Source organism: Acomys minous (assembly GCF_964271855.1).
Source record: "Acomys minous genome assembly, chromosome: 14".
Taxonomy (NCBI): Eukaryota; Metazoa; Chordata; class Mammalia; order Rodentia; family Muridae; genus Acomys; species Acomys minous.
The window spans coordinates 2,317,846-2,334,545 of NC_140496.1; the positions used below are offsets into that span (position 1 = coordinate 2,317,846).

Sequence of the window (16,700 nt, forward strand, 5' to 3'; positions counted from 1 at the left end):
GAGCCCAGGACCTCAAGCATGCTAGGAAAGTTCTCTCCCACCTGGCTGTTTCCCCAGCATGCTTACATTTTGGAGACAGAGTCTTACTATATTGCCCAGACTGATTGTGATCTCACTTTGTAGGCCAGGCAGGCTTTGAACTGGTGACCCTCTTGTCTCGGACTTCGGGTAGTTCCTTATAATGACAGTCACACACGCCTTACTTTCATGACTTGTCAGTGTGTGGGGTATATGCTTGTGTCAGCCTGTAAGGTGGGGGCTGCTCACCGTCCGCACACAGGCATAAAAGCTAGGGGTTGGTGTATGGTGTCTTCCTCTTTCACCCTGTACCCTGTTTTTGTTTTTTGAGACAAGGTCTCCTTTGTGTGTCCTGGCTCTCGGAACTCACAATGTAGACCAGGCTGGCTTTGAATTCCCAGTGATCCTCCTGTTTCAGCCTCCCCAGGGCTGGGGTTAAAGGTGAGTCCCACAGCCAGCTGTGGTGGCAGATGCTTTTAATCCCAGCACTCGGGAATCAGATGCAGGCAAATTGCTGTGAGCTCGAGGCCAGCCTGGTCTACAAAGCAAGTCCAGGACAGCTACGCTACACAGAGAAACCCTGTCTTGAAAAAGAAAAAGAAAAACAAAAACAAAAGGGAGGTGAGTGCCACCACTCCTGGCTCCCTCCTCCTCCTCCTCCTCCTCCTCCTCCTCCTCCTCCTCCTGTTTTAAAAAGATCTATTTATTATTATGAATACAATGCTCTGCCTGTGCATACACCTGCAGACCAGAAGAGGGCATCAGATCACATTACAGATGGTTGTGAGCCACCATGTTGTTGATGGGAATTGAACTCAGGACCTCCGGAAGATCAGTCAGTGCTCTTAACCTCTGAGCCATCTGTTCTTCAAAGGCAGGCTCTCTCGCTGAACCTGGAACTGATCTCAGCCGTACTGAGTGATCAGTGACTCACGGACCTGTTTCCAACGTGTGGGCTGGCAGCTGCCCTGTCGTGGAAGTTTGGGTTTATGATAGGTAAACATGTTTTTGTTTTAATCCCAGGTAGGATTTGGGGCGCTGCTTCTTGATCTTCGTCAGCTGGAACTACCTTGTGCGGGTGCATGGTCTTTGCCGTGGGTGTAAATGTGGGGGTGCGGGGGTGGGGGTGCGAGGGATGGGGTGGGGAGTGGGGGGGGTGCTCCGAGAAAGAAGGCTGCTGCTGCTCCAGGTTGCTGCTGGTGCAGTTTGATGAGAAAGAGTTGGCGATATCCTGAAATGAGGATTGGATTTGTCCCAAGGAGCCTCATCACCCTAAACAGCAGGAAGCAGCTTAGGAGAACTACATCCCTCCTCCCCACTAACCTTCGTTCTCTCCTACCTGGTGTTGGCGTGTTGGAAGGGACTGGGGTGGAGAAGGGAGAAAGAGATATAAGAAGCCAAAATAAAAGTAGATTTGAAAAGCACGCGCTATCCCTTCGGTGGGGACCCCACTCTAACTCTCATGCCTTCCCAGCAAGCACTTTTGCTACTGAGCCATCTCCTCAGCCCTCATGACGTATCTCAGCACATGAAACTAGAGTGCGTTTCCGATGCATGAGTTAGAGACTTTGCGGTAGCTCAGCACGCTCCCTTTTTGAATGCAGCCAGCTGGGGGAGGGGGACGACTGCGGGTTTCATGTGAATTTAGGGCCTGCTAGCTAATTTCGGACCCAAGCCTACTTCCACTCAGGAATTTCCGGAACTGGTTGAACTTTTGCTAAAAACTGTAAGAAACAGTGGGGGGAGGCACCACACCTTAGGGCTCTAGGACTCCATCAAAGTGGAAGGAACCTTACCGGGTCCTATGCTCGGTAGGGTGTGGGTGGGTGGGAACCTCTGGCTGCGCACGCGCACCCGGGCTCAGAGTGGCCGGCGCACGCGCACAGGGTCTGTTCCCCGGTGCAATGGAGCGGGTGTTGGTAGACGCGCTTCTGGATCAGAGCCGGGAGCCCTGTGCGTTGCTGGGCGCACTGTGCAGTGGGGAGGCGAGTGCAGAGAGGGTGGAGACCCTGCGCCTGGTGCTGCAGCGGCTGGAGGAGCGCGATGTGGGCGTCAGCGGGCTCGCCGAGGCGACACACGAGGTGGCCAAGGGCTACTTGGTGCCCTTACTGTACGCGTCCCCGGGAGGAGGGCCTGCGAGGCCCCGCGTGCTCCGAGCGGCGAGCGCGGCGCTGCGTTCCTGCGCGCGCCTGGCGGGCCCCGAGCTGGCGGTCGCGCTGGCCGAGGACGCGCTGCTCGAGCTGCCGGACGCTTCGGCCGTGGAGCTGCTGGCCGCGACGGCGCCGTGTCTGCGCGCACTCGAGGATGCCCCGCTGTTGCGTCGCCTGGCGCGCGCGGCCGTGGAGCTGGCGCTGGCCGGGGACGCGCCGCCGGCGGTGGGCACGCGCCTGCTGCCCGCGCTGGCACAGAGCGCAGAACCCGCCCTGCGGGCGGCGTGGGACGCGCTGGGCTCCGCGGGGCTCGGAGCTGAGAGCCGCACTGGGCCAGAGCTGCTGGTGCTGAGCGCACTGGCCGAGAAGCTGCTGCCCGACCGTGCGGGCCGTGCGGACCTGGACGCCCGCCTCTGCGGCCGCTTCTGGAGAACCATACAGGCGGGTCTGGGCCGCGGGCAGGACGCGCTCACGCGCAAGCGAGCGCGCTACTTGCTGCAGAAGGCTGTACAGGTGTCTGCAGAGTTGGCGGTGGACTGCAGCTGTGGCTCCCAGGACACAAAGGGTACCCACACTTGTCTCTCTTTCTAAAAAGATTTATTCATACCTCCCTCCCTCCCTCCCTCCCCCCTTCTCTCTCTCTCTCTCTCTCTCTCTCTCTCTCTCTCTCTCTCTCTCTCTCTCTGTGTGTGTGCGCGCGCGCGCACTTGTGTTATGTTTATATGGACCACGTGCGTGTAGTTGCCCGGGAGGGCATCGGATCACCTTGAGCTAGAATTAAAGGCAGATGTGAACTGCCTGATGCGTGTGCTCTTAACCCCTGAGCCATCTCTCCAGCCTGTAACTTACTTGTCTCTTTGCCTTAACCCCACTCTGCTTCCCCAAACCAGTCTTGAGGGGAGACCACCTCATCGTTCGGGGATTTGGCACTTGCATGTGGCACCCCTATACCATCATCTGCCTGCACTTTGGGAAGAGTGACCGAGGGCAGGGTAAGGTACCGCACACGTGGGACCAAGCCTGCTTCAAGCCCTTTACACCCTGGTAGAAAACGGAAGGGTTGACACCCATATCAAACTGAAATAAAGGTGTTGTGACCCAAGTTAATGTCTGAAACTTGAGGTACAGAATTAAGTATTATTCTCTTGACATTCCCTTTGGGAATTTTAGGAGCAGGGTTTGCGAGTGTTTTTTCTAAACACAAACCTTAAGTCATCTGCGCGCGCGCGCGCACGTGTGTGTGTGTGTGTGTGTGTGTGTGTGTGTGTGTGTGTGTGAAATCAAAGAGCAATTTGTAGGATTGCTCTTTCTACCACATAGGTCCAAGGAAGGAGCTCAGGTGGTCAGGCTTGGTGGCAAGTGTTCTTACCCACTGAGCTGCGTTCCCAACCCCAATCCAGCTTTAACAAAACCTGTTGTTCATCTTTTGAAGCTTCCCCCGGCCGATCATCCGCTCTTCCCGCTGTTTACCTTCCTGTTATGTCTTTGATGTAAGAGTTATTCACCAAGCCTCAGCTTTGCTTTGCTTTCTGTTTTATCTTTGGGTCCTGGTGTTGGTTTCTTGTTTCTTATAATGAATAGAGACTTAGCAAATATTTCTGCCTGGAGATGGGCCCTTACCTGCTGTTAGGGTGTGGCTTTGAGTGGGGTGACCTGGTTTGTGGTTGAGCTGGCTTTGAGCTGCTGTTGCTGAACTTCATTTCTGGGAGCATCTAGTTGCTTCCTGCATAGCGTGGAGTCTGGAGACCCTGAAGTTTTTCTGTTGCTTTCGGGGCTGCTGAGCCTTGACAGTTGGTGCTTGTTGCTTAGCTCATGACTGCTGCTTCTCCAGTGGCATCCTAGACCTGCGTGGCTGTGCTTAGGGGCTGGGGAGTTTCCTCCTGGCTCTGTGTCCTCTCCAGGAGCATGTAGCTCCTGTTTTGTTCTTAGAAAACAGCCAAGAACTTCTGAGGATGGGGAACGCCGCTTCCTCCATGCTCCACCAAATGCGGGGAGCAGCTTGTGCGTCCTTTCACAAACTTTCTTTCTGGACTTTGGAATTGCGCTCTCGAATGGTCCACGTACATCGGGGTTTTGTGGGTTATTCATTGGTTCCATCATCATCATCATCATTAGCAGAAATGCTCTCTTGTGGCTTCATGCTTTCAAAGCAGAGCTGGGGCTGTCTAAATGCCTTTCTTTTGTCTTTACAGCTTGAGTGGTAGTTTGCTCAGGCCCAACTTCTAGCTAGGGGAGACATTTCCACCCGCATTTAAAAAAAAATTTTTTTTTTTTTTATATTTTATTCATGTGTGCTGGTGTGAGGGTGTCAGATCTTGGAGTCAAAGACAGTTGTGAGCTGCCATGCGGGTGCTGGGAATTGAACCCGGGTCCTTTGGAAGAGCAGGCAGTGCTCTTAACCACCAAGCCATCTCTCTAGCCCCTTCCACCTGCATTTTAAAGGCTTCCATCCATCCAGCTAGCTGCACTTTGAGAAGCTGGAGATTCCACTGCTGCTGTTAGGAGTTGAGATGCTGCTGGATGCTGGGCGTCTGCGACTTCTCCATGGATTCCTGGGGCTTAGGGCCCTGGCCTCCTGGGGCCTCCTATTTCACCCGTGTGCTGGGCTCTTGGTGCACTGACACAGTCTGGAGATCAGTGACCTTTGATCCTGGGGAGTTTTCCTGGGTTCTCTGTCCTCTTCTCTTCCTGACCTGGAGCCCCCCTGGGCTCACCCCCTGCCTCAGTTACTTTGCTATTGCTGGCATAGACGCCGTGACCAGAAGCAACTTGTGAGGCAGAGGGTTGATTTCAGCGTACAGCTCTCAGGTCACACTCCATCTGTGAGGGAAGTCAGAGCAGGAACCTGGAGACGGGCACTGAATCGGAGACCAGGAATGAGCTTGTTGGCTCAGCCTGCTTTCTAACACAGTCTAGGGCCACCTGCCCAGGGGCGACACCACTACAGAGGGATGGGCTCTCCTACTTCACCCCGAACCAAGAAAATGCCCCGCAGACTTGCCCTCAGGCCAGCCTGAAGCTCCCTCTCCTGGGTGACTGGCTTGTACCGCGTGGACAAAAGCCAACCAGCACACCTCCACAACTTCCTTCGCTAGCGGATATTCTAGAACCTTGTCATCTTCTCCACTGGTTAGTTTCTTTGGTTTCCAGTCTTTTCTCTGAGTTTCTTGTTTCTATTATCAGCTTTTAATTTTCAAACTGTTTTGGGCCAACTCCTTTAGTGTTACGTCTGGCTCTGACCTCAGTGCGCAGATCCGCCCACCGCAGCTTCCTGTCCCTACTCACAGCATCGCTTGCTGCCAAGTCTTTCAGGTTTCAGGCTGGGAGGACAGGGGCTCAAGGCAAACCACACTATTTCTTGGCGTTCTCTCTGTCAAGTACACTTCATGTATTCCCGCTAAAGCCAGCTCGGACGTCCAAATTCCCCATCTTACCGCTTTGCGAGTTCCTGGGTTGTTTTGTTTATGTTGTTCCAGTTTTGTTGGGATTAGCCTTGTGAAGTCCTTTACTGCAGAGTCTTGGGGAAGAGAGGAGAGTGGGAATAAACTTGTCGTTCTTTTTTTTTTTTTTTTTTTTTTTTTTGGTTTTTCGAGACACGGTTTCTCTGTGTAGCCTTGGCTGTCCTGGACTCGCTTTGTAGACCAAGCTGGCCTCGAACTCACAGCGATCCACCTGCCTCTGCCTCCCGAGTGCTGGGATTAGATTAAAGGCGTGCGCCACCACGCCCGGCAAACTTGTCATTCTTAACCCAGAATTCCACAACAGTATTCTTCAGGAAACAAAGCAACACAGAAACAAAAACAAGGTTAGGCGAGGTGGCAACTTCCAGGCTTCAACGTCATTTTTGATCACATAGCAATTTCTAAGCTAGCCTGAGAGATTTTTGTCTCAAACAAACAAACAACCCCCAAAACCTCTCATCCTAAATAAACAAAAACAAAAGGTCAAACTCAGAGTAGCCGAAAAGCGGACAATAAGAACAAATCAAAATTAAACAGAATTTCTTTTTGTTTCCTAAGCGCTTGTTTTGTTTTGGTTTGGTTTTTCAAGACAGGGTTTCTCTGTGTAGCCTTGGCTGTCCTGGTCTCACTTTGTAGACCAGGCTGGCCTCGAACTCACAGAACTCTACCTGCCTCCCCGCCTCCCGGCAGTTTCCCAAGCTTTTTAAGTAGGCCCTCTTCATGGTTAGCATCTCATTGCTGGGAAAAGTAGAATTAAGAACTGTCGCTGTGGGCTGGAGAGATGGTTCAGTGGTTAAGAGCACTGACTGCTCTTCCAAAGGCCCCGAGTTCAATTCCCAGCAACCACATGGTGGCTCACAACCATCTATAATGTGATCTGGTGTCCTCTTCTGGCCTGCAGGTAGACATGCAGGCAGAGCGTTGTATATATAATACATAAATAAATCTTTAAAAAAAAACTGTTGCTGTGAAGGACTTAGCTAAATGAAGAACTGATAAATGTTTTTTTCCTCTTAAAATTCTGTTAGGTCCGAGCCTATTCTGGTGGTCTGAGAAGAAGAAAGATGAGCTTCTAAAGTTTTGGGAAAACTATATCCTGATCATGGAAGTTCTAGAGGGAAACCAGGTACGTGCTGTCCTGTCTCAGCGAAGCCTACAGCCCATGGGCCTCTTCCAGGCACAGGTGGGAAGGCTGCCTCACGTAAGCGCAGCCATGTCCTTTGCTTTCTGGCATAAATGCAATTGTTTCATATTAAAGAATGCCTTCAGTGGAGTCATGTGATGGTTGTTTAAAATGTTAGCCCCATTTGGTCTCCCTCGGCATTCTCCAGCTGTGGCCCGTCATGTTACCAAGTGTAACTCGCTGGCCCATCCCCACACTTTAGATTTAGTTCATCCGGAGTATGGCCTGGGAGTGTGAACTGGGGACAAGTCTCTAGGTGTCACTTGTACAGCTGTCCTAGTGTAGAGAGTCCTACACTGTAACAGTCCCTCTCGGTAGGAATCCCTGTATGTGATGAGGGCCCCTGTCTTTGGGTTCCTAGATGTTCCCGTCTAAGGGGATCCTCAGCTGTGAGAGTCTCCATCTGTGATTCTCTGTGTGTGAGCTGCAGACCATGGGCCAGCTGTGAGCCAGCGTGAGGTGTCAGTCTGCAGCACTGTACCCTGCCTGTGCCAAGTCCACAGAGCTGCGGCACAGAGAAAGGAATTCTTCCAAATTCAAATAAACTCCCAGGGTTGCTTTGGTCAGCTGACCCAAAAGACCTTCCTTATTTATTTCAGAACCTTAGAATTAAGGTTATTTTGAAACATGTGAGTCAGACTCTGCCTGAGTTGTCACGGCACGGCCTACAGGACCCAGGGACACTGAGCTCAGAACTGAGTTGTCCCGGCACAGCCTACGAGACGCAGGGACAGTGAGCTCTGAATCTGCTCCGCGTGCCAGTGTGTGACCCCAACAACGGCAGGAAGGGGAGCGTGACTGGGCGATTCCCTGTTTTAACCTCTTAGCCTTGCCTCTTTCTGGGTCAGTCAGGGTTCGCAGGGCCTGAGCTAGGATATTCCCTGTGGAAACTTTCACAGCACCATAACTGGGGACTAGTCTGTGTCCCCAGGTTTGCCTGCTCCATCTTGAAGACGTGAATCCTGCTGAGAATCAGACCTGGGGGAAGCAGGCTCCTGACACCTGACTTTGACATGATAACAGGACAGGGGCTACGGTTACGTAGGCAGGGGTTGTTCCCTGAGGTTTTAAAGCCATTACCTGTGATTTTTTTCATGAGATTCTTTGCTCTTGTTTTTAGATACATGTCATAAAGCCAGTCTTACCAAAGCTAAACAGTCTGTTTGAATACGCAGTGTCAGAGGAAAATGGTAACGATTACTTTTTGGTTTTGTTTGCTTGTTTGTTTTAATAACATTAATAGCTTCCCCTGATCTTGTAACTAACCAATATTTATCATAGAGAGTTTGGGAAAACCATTAAACAGTGAGGAAGAAATGGGATCATCTTGTCATGCCGGCAGCAACTGGTGTTGGCCTCTGGCATTGTGGGTTTGTCCTGTGTCCACACTGCACCCTCTGTGGGTTTGCCCTGTGTCCACACTGCACCCTCTGTGGGTTTGCCCTGTGTCCACACTGCACCCTCTGCCCATCACCTTAGAACACAGCTTTAAATGGAGGCAGAGATTTCAGTAATATGATTAGGTTTTTTAAAAGTAGTTTATTATAAAAATTTCAAAATTTTTCCTTTCTTTATAGAAAGGAAAAAGATGTGTGTGCTGAACCCGGGACCTGCACACAGTGGGCAGCCTTGTCTCCTGGGTCACATGCCTCAGGCAAAGCCAGAGCACACAGTGGGCAGCCTCCGCTGCTGGGCCGGCTTCCATTTCATCTGTAGATCTGTGTCCTTAGCTGTCCTTGATAGAGCGGGCTGGGAGAGGGCCCAGTAGGTAAAGGGCTCTCTGTACAAGCACGAGGACCAGAGTTCAGGTACTCGGCACCAACGTAAATGCTTTGCGGGTCTGCAATCCCAGCATTCCAGAGGCAGGAATCCCTGGGTGATCTGGCTGGGTAGATGGGCCAAATCGGCAAGCTCTGGGCTCAGCAAGAGACCTCGGCTCCATATATGAGGCAGAGAGGGATGAGGAAGACGCCTCATGTCAACCGCTGGCCTCTATGCATGTACGCCCCTCCACGTACACACAAATAAGAAATTGCTAATGCTTTTGTTGGGCTGCTGTGTTTCTAATAATAGCCTTTTGATATGAATGTATACTTTTAACTACTTTCCAGCCTTCTTTGTCTTAATATACTTTTAAAATATGTAAATGTACATCTTTTTGTTTTTTGTTTGTTTGTTTGTTTTTGAGACAGGGTATCTCTGTGTAGCCTTGGTTATCCTGGACTCACTTTGTAGACCAGGCTGGCCTCAAACTCACAGCGATCTGCCTGCCATGCCTCCTGAGTGCTGGGATTAAAGGCGTGCACCACCACGCCTGGCTAAGGGTATAACTTTAAATGTGCTTTGAACCCTTGGTGACCCCTGAGTTTGAAGGATGTTTGAGAAGAAGCAGCAAACCTAGGGCTTCCTAACATGGCGGTGTGAGGTGAAGTTTAGGCCAATGATGCAGCTAAACTCAGGCAGAAGGCTTTTTATCCCTAGGAGTGGGAAGGCCTGTGTCATGTGTTTATGTTTGCAGACTAAGCCCCGTGGGAGGGGCCTGCCTTGAGTAATTACCTCTCTGTAGTTTGACTCCTTAAGAAGTGGGCTTTACTCTGCTGAAGGCTGTGGCTGTTCTGACTTTCACAGACCATGAGCATCTCCTGTCTCACCTGGGGCCAGCACTTAGTGGAATGCTACAATTCAACAGTTGCTGTTAAAATGATGCTTTGCCCGTAGCTCTTAGCGAACCAAAGCAAGTAGCGTTGACAGTTTTGAAAAGTTACCATGGCCAGACAGTTGAAGTGCATGTTGGGGTAAATTACAAACAAACGATAGATAGGCCAGTTTAGTTTATAGACTACCGTGAAATAAAAATGATGATGATAATTATTTTTTGGTTTGGTTTTTTGAGACAGGGTTTCTCTGTGTAGCCCTGGCTGTCCTGGACTCACTTTGTAGACCAGGTTGGCCTGGAACTCACATCGATACACCTGCCTCTGCCTCCCTGAGTGCCTAAAAAATGATTACTGTTTTCTAATATAATTACAGGCTATTTTAAGAATTGGAAACAATATAGAGAAACATTTATTCCATCCTTTATTTTTAGATTTATTTATTTTTAATGTTTTGAGACAAGGTTTTTCTGTGTAGCCTTGGCTGTCCTGGACTCACTTTGTAGACCAGGCTGGCTTTGAACTCACAGCGATCCACCTGCCTCTGCCTCCTGAGTGCCAGGATTAAATGTGTGTGCCACCATGCTGGGCTATTTTTAGATGTATTTTTATTTATGTGAGTGTGTGTGTGCACCTCTGTGAGGCGCCGCATGCGTGCAGCTGCCCTCAGAGGCCAGGTGAAGGTATTCATTTTGCCGGTGCTGGAATTACAGGTGGATGTGAGCGGCCTGGTGTGGGAGCTGAGAACCGAACCCCAGTGAGGGGCAAGAGCGCTCAACCCCAGAGCAGCGCTCCAGCCGCACGTTCTGCTCTTATTGTGGAGTCAGTCTGTGAGTCTCAGTCTGTGAGTTCGAGGCCAGCCTTGCCTATAGAGCGAGTCCAGGGCAGGGCTCAGCTACACAGAGAAACCCTGTCTCGAAAAACAAACAAAGTGTGCAAGCATGGGGTGAGGTGGTGAAACAGTATTTTTTCCACTTGAGTTTTGTTGTTTTCCCACGAAACAGTAGTTCTGGCTCCAAGTCCTGTGAAGAGAACGGAGAAGGGACCAACAAGGAGTTCACGTGAAGGGGAGGCTGGGCCCAACATGGGGGTGACCAGCCCTGAGCTGGGGAGCTCTGTGGGGATGGTGGCGGCTCTGAGGAAAGTGTGGGTCTGCAGAGGCAGGAAGGCTAGAGTGGCCAGCGTGTCAACCTGTGTCTCTTCAGAGTTGAAGGCTCGGGGGAGCTATTCAAGGGTTTTAAATTGAGGGGTGACAGTTCTAAGAATGGAAAGTGGCCTCAAGCGAGGTGAGGGGACAATGGGTCCTGTCTGCTCACAGCTCAGTGCTTCCGTGGTGGCTGTGGTGGCGGCTGTGGTGGCTGGCTGTGGTGGTGGCTGTGGTGGCTGTGGTGGCTGGCTGTGGTGGTGGCTGTGGTGGCTGTGGTGGCTGTGGTGGGTGGCTGTGGTGGCTGGCTGTATCCACAGTGCCGAACACCGTGTGACCGGGTTCAGCGGGCTCTGTGGATGTGATTACAGTGGTGGCTGTGGTGGCTGGCTGTGGTGGTGGCTGTGGTGGCTGGCTGTGGTGGTGGCTGTGGTGGTGGCTGTGGTGGTGGCTGTGGTGGTGGCTGTGGTGGCTGGCTGTGGTGGTGGCTGTGGTGGCTGGCTGTATCCACAGTGCCGAACACCGTGTGACTGGGTTCAGCGAATCTGTGGACATGATTACAAGCCCTCTGCTGTGGTGCTCGCGTGTTGTCGCACACACGGTTGCTTGTAAGCCTGCAGTCTCTGTGCAGAGCCCCAATGCTAGAACTGTATGTCCGTGTCGGTGCTTGTTCCCGCAGGCCGCTGGCTCTTTCATCCCTCCTGGCACACGTGCATCTATAAGAGAATGTTTGAGAGCGAGAATAAAATCTTGACCAGGGAAGGCGTGATCCACTTCTTGGAGCTGTATGATGGGAAATCGCTTCCGTATTCCCCGGAACTCACCGAGGTAATGGCGTCCCAGCCCCTTCGGGTCTTTACCTCATCTCTGCCACATGTGATATTTTGTGTAAGAAAAAAACAACAGAGCGGGTAAGCTGTAGGTCTCAGTAACCACCTGGACCAGGAGCTGGAGAAAAGGGAGAGAGAAAGCGGAGCCTTTGCGTGGCGGTTGGGCGGGCAGTGTCCTGCTGGAATGCGGCAGAGGAGCATCAGAGCCTGTGAGACTGCCAGGGAAAGTACACTCGGCCCTTCTGAGTTAGGATCGGAAGGGTGGGCAGGCCACAGGGCGGAGCCTTGGAGCAGGCAGTGTCTCACGCAGTCTAGTCCGGCCTTTAAAGCTCTCCATCTAGTCAAGGTTGGCTCTGAGCTTTGGTTCCTTTTGCCTCCACCTCCTGAGTGCTGGGATTCCATGCACATCACCACACCTGGTTAATGTGGTGCTGGCGATTGGCCCAGAGCTTCCAGCATGCTGGGCGGGTGCCCTAGCAGCCACGCCTCGTCCCGTGCCTCTGTCTTCCAGAGGGGAACAGTGGGCCCGTTAGTCAGGGTTCTTCAGAAGGGCAGGAGTGGTAGAATAATTATGCATTAAAAGGATGTTTATTAGATTGGCTTACGGCAGTGGCTGTCTGCTAGCTGAGGAGACAGAAAACCGACAGCTGCTCAGGCACGAGGCTGGATGTCGCAGTTGTCCAAAGTGGAGAGCCACTGAGCACTTCAGTCCAAAGAAACTGGGCTCTGATGGGGCAAAGGGTAGCAGCAGCAGCCACAGTGGCAGCCACAGGGTAGATGAACTCACAAGCAAGAGGTGAAGACAAGCAGGCAAACGACGTTTTCCATGGTCCTCCCTGTATGTGGGTGGCTGCTGAAAGGTGCTGTCCACATCCAAGAAGGGACCTCTGCTTCAGATAATCTAATCAGAACTGCCTGGCAGGTGTGCCAGGGAGGGCCACGTGGGCGAATCTAGACCCCGTGAAGCTGACAGCAGGCTCATCGGCATCGTTTCTCAGCCGTTGTCTTGCGCAGAGTGTACCGTCTGGCAGGGAGGCTCCGGCTGCTGCTCCTGGTGGGCCACAGTAGTCTGTGCTCACTTTGCCGCAGTTTGAGCTCTGTCTCTGCCCCTGTCCATCAGCAGCCTCATACAGTGAGGTGACCATGCGAGTTAGGGTCTAGGCTGTGGGACCTTGTGGCTCCCTGCTCCCTTCCTTAGACCCTGTAGCTCACCTTGCGTCAGGGCGCCCCTCACCCACCTGCTTTTCTGTCTGAGCTCCACACCGCAGACCCCCCAGGTGCATTCTGCCCCCTGGACTCAGGTAAGCGCAGGCTTTTTGAGCAGTGTCTAGAACGGTCCTGTACTTTCTCGGCACAGGCTGCTGGTGTCCTGGGGATGCTCCTCTCCCTGTTCCCATCTGTATTTCCTACCTGGTTCCTTTGTCAAGCTACTTTGTCCCTGTCCCACCCCCAGGCCATAGAGGGTGTTACCGGCTGGCAGCATTCTGCTTGTGCCCGCGGGACCCTCCCTGTGTTGGCCTGCTCTGGTTCTCAGCTCTCCCGCAGCTGGAGATTTACACCACTTCCCTGCCTTTTCCCCTTTAGTTTGTCACTGGCCCGCTGATGGATGCCCTCGCAGAGAGCTGTCTGTACAGCAGGTAAGCGTCCATGCTATTCTGCCATCGCTGTGGGGCTAGGATTCAAGCCTTGTATGTGCCAGGCCAGCAGCGGCACACCGTGGACGGCAGCCCCAACCCGAAAGGTGGCCTTCTTCCCACGCAGCTGTGCTGTGCTGTGCATCTAGACACACACTTGATGTCATGAAATAAGCCTCGCTCACCTTATTTCAGCTTTTAAATTTTGACTTAGTTTCATAGTTTTCTAGAAAAATTTGGGGGTAATACGAAGGATTGTCATTTATTTTATTTATGTATTTATTTATTTGTTTATGATTTTTCGAGACAGGGTTTCTCTGTGTAGCCTTGGCTATCCTGGACTCACTCTGTAGACCAGGCTGGCCTCGAACTCACAGCAATCCGCCTGCCTCTGCCTCCCGAGTGCTGGGATTAAAGGCGTGCGCCACCGCGCCCAGCTAGGGTTGTCATTTATTATTCATCTATAGTAGCAGATATTAATATCCGCTGGAACTTGCTTAGTTGTCATTTCTTGTGTGCATGTGTGTGACTGTCTGCTGAACCAGCTTACCCTCCTGTGGTTCATCTGCCCGCCCTCCCTCCCTCCCTCCCTCTCCCCCCCTCCATCGGTATTAAGAACCTTGAGTTCACACCGTGTGTGTGTCTGGCGTCAGTCCTGCTCCACACAGTCATCCTAACACTTTCCTTTTCGTATCTGACAGTGGCTGCCATGGCTCATAGGAGGTCTGCTTATACACCACTCTCACCCTTGGAAAAGGTTAGCGTCAGAAGTTTGTTAGTTTTGTACCTTAGCCTCATTTGGGGAATAATCTATACCCTGAAATTGCCCTTTCAGATCCACCCCTGCTTTTAGAATTATATTGTCTTTCTGATTCCAGATCACTGAATCCATAGCTGCAAGTAAATTCCACTTAGGATGTCTCTAAATAGAAACCCACCCCACTCCCTACCAATTTCTTGAAAAAAGTGCTGGCATCCAGGCCAACTTACAGGAATATATTAATTTCTAGTGCCTGATGAATAAATACTGAAAACATAAGGCATGTCAATGGACAGGTGTTTTGAGTTGTCAGTGGGTTGTCGCCGGCGGCCTTCCACCTCTGTGAGGCGGTGCGTGAGTCGGCACATGGCCCCATGCATACATTTATCTACTGTGGTGCCCCGCTATGTTCAGGTAGCAGGTAACACACAGAGCCGCAGTCTGCTCACAGTTAACTACTCTAGATAGGAGGCGCCTCTGATATTTGTCTTTACTGTAAATGCTCTGTTTTAGACCCAAAGATGTGAAATCATTGGATTACATGTGGGAAACAATAAAGTACAGCTTTAATTGACTGTCCCCAGCTGTTCTTTCTTTAGGATTCTAGATTGGTGTGTGTAAGGTGGGAAGGACAGCCTCCTCATCAGAGGCTGCCTTACCCTTCAGTCTGATGGTTGGATTCCTGCTTGTTCTATTAGGACATCTAGCTGTTTCTCTGTTCAAAGAATCTCAAAATATTACTGAAAAATAAAATGTGAGTCTAAGGAGAGAAGAGTTGCTCAGTTTTTACTGCTGAGAACCAGGACTGGGTTGCATCTAGACACATCTGTGTGCGTGTGTTTGTAGACACGTCCATGTGCATGCTTGTGGGCGGATTTTAAGCTCATGATGTTCTCCTCCTCTGTTCCCAGGTCTCCAGGGCAGCTGTTGGGAAGTGGCTCTCCTCTGGGCCTAAAGCTGCAGAAGTTTCTCGTCACTTACGTTTCCATTCTTGCAGAAGAAATAAAGAGTATGTCAGATTTTAATTTACATTTTAACTTACCGTGTTTTGGTACGTGGCATCACGTGGCTGTTATGATCTGTGCAGGCAGGTGTCTGTAGGCGAGCACCAGCCTTGTGGTCTGTACACTGTCTTCGTCTCAAACAAACATCAGCAAACAAGGTTGGACAAAGAACTAGGTTCTAGGGGCTGGAGAGGTGGCTCAGTAGTTACGAGCACTGGCTGCTCTTCCAGAGGTCCTGATTCAACACCCAGCAACCACATGGTGCTCACAACCATCTGTAATGTGATCTTGTGCCTTCTTTTGGTGTGCATGAAGACAGTGTACTCATATACATAAAATAAATAAATAAATAAATAAATAAATACTTTTTTTTTTAAAGAACTAGGTTCTAGGAAAAGTGCTGGGTAGTACCCAGCTCCTGCTGAATTGTCCTTCTTAGCAGAAAGACTTTGCTAAGGAGCACACACAGTATAGCCTTGGGCCCTAGGATCAGCCCGCTTCCCCAGGTTGGGGCCCACTTTTCATTGAGCCATATTTGGACTTAAAAGCACCGAGCCTCTTGGTGCCAGGCGCTGCTGTGAGTGAGTGTCCTTGCAAGTGGTTGAATACTAGTTGCACAGCTGGAAGTGGGTTTTCAGGGCCACGGTCTCTCCACACGCTTGTCCACACTGACCCCCCCCCTTTCACATTCCCACCGGCAGCATGAGGCTCCCGTTCCCCAGACCCCGCACGCGCGCGTCGTAAGCTTTCGCTCTCCGCCGTCCCATGGCCCGAGGTGCCGTAGCATTGAGGTTTTGCTTTTATGTTTTCTTTCTGATCAGGAAGCTGAGGACTTTTCCCTGTGCTCACTGCAGTGATAACGTTTTCAAACCGTTTCTTCCAGGTCGTTTCCTGTTAAGGTTCATCCAGAGGATGGCAGATAGACACTGGTGTGCCGTGCCAGTGTTGTTCCTCTCCAGGGCTTTGGCAAGCCTGCCCCGCTGTAAGGCGCTGGGTGGAGACGGGCTTCTCGCCCTCAGGTAATTGACTTGCGATGTCTTCTTATATTTGCTATGACTCAGTTCATGTAGTTATAAGAAAAACTGACATGGTTTTGTTTTTTAATATATATTTTTTATTTATTTTATTTTATTTTATATTTTTGAGACAGGGTCTCTGTGTAGCTCACTTGGTAGACCAGGCTGGCCTCGAACTCTGTGATCAGCCCATCTGAGTGCTGGGATTAAAGGTGTGCACCACCATGTCTGGCTCATGTTTTATTCATATAATTGAATTAATTGAATGTATTTTGTTTGATGAGTTACCAATTTAAATATATTCTATAATATATGTGCTTAGGTTTTGACCATTTTAAGCCTGTTTTTTTTTAAAGTTGTATTGATAAGTAGGAAAAATTAAGTATAAATATCAAGTCATGATATGAATTAGAAAGTATGTAAATATATATGAAATTCTTACTTTGAAATTATTGGCATTAACTCCTTGTTTGTCTGTTTTCTTGGAGACAGAGTCTCATTGTATAGCTCAGGCTACACAGTCTCACTTTCCCCAGTGCTGGATTACAGGCATGAGGGACCATGCCCAGTGTATCCTTATTCTTTTTTTTTTTTTTTTTCCCGAGACAGGGTCTCTCTGTGTAGCCTTGGCCGTCCTGGACTCACTTTGTAGACCAGGCTGGTCTCGAACTCACATCAATCCGCCTACCTCTGCCTCCTGAGTGCTGGGATTAAAGGCGTGCACCACCACGCCCGGCTTAATATCCTTATTCTTGAGAGATTGGGCTCATATTAAAGTTGAGCTGTGTCTGGGTGTGGTGGCTCATACCTGTGGCACCAGCACTTAAGCAAGTGATGGAAACAAGG

The 16,700-nt window shown here is 50.7% G+C and overlaps 1 protein-coding gene across 4 annotated transcripts in view; it reads left to right on the forward strand.

Moving 5' to 3' along the window:
* The first annotated feature begins 1,899 nt into the window (after positions 1–1,899).
* Positions 1,900–16,700, forward strand: part of TARBP1 (tRNA guanosine 2 -O-methyltransferase TARBP1) — a 48,083-nt gene continuing 33,282 nt past the window's right edge. For all 4 annotated transcript variants that reach the window (XR_014774416.1, XR_014774417.1, XM_084756595.1 and 1 more), the window contains exons 1-7: positions 1,900–2,733; positions 6,658–6,755; positions 7,933–8,002; positions 11,290–11,438; positions 13,025–13,077; positions 14,746–14,843; positions 15,722–15,857. Coding sequence is in view for 2 of the 4 variants with exons in the window: in XM_084756595.1 (XP_084612721.1) it covers positions 1,923–2,733; positions 6,658–6,755; positions 7,933–8,002; positions 11,290–11,438; positions 13,025–13,077; positions 14,746–14,843; positions 15,722–15,857 (1,415 nt within the window). In the remaining 2 variants the exon portion in view is untranslated. The remainder of the gene's footprint in view (positions 2,734–6,657; positions 6,756–7,932; positions 8,003–11,289; positions 11,439–13,024; positions 13,078–14,745; positions 14,844–15,721; positions 15,858–16,700) is intronic.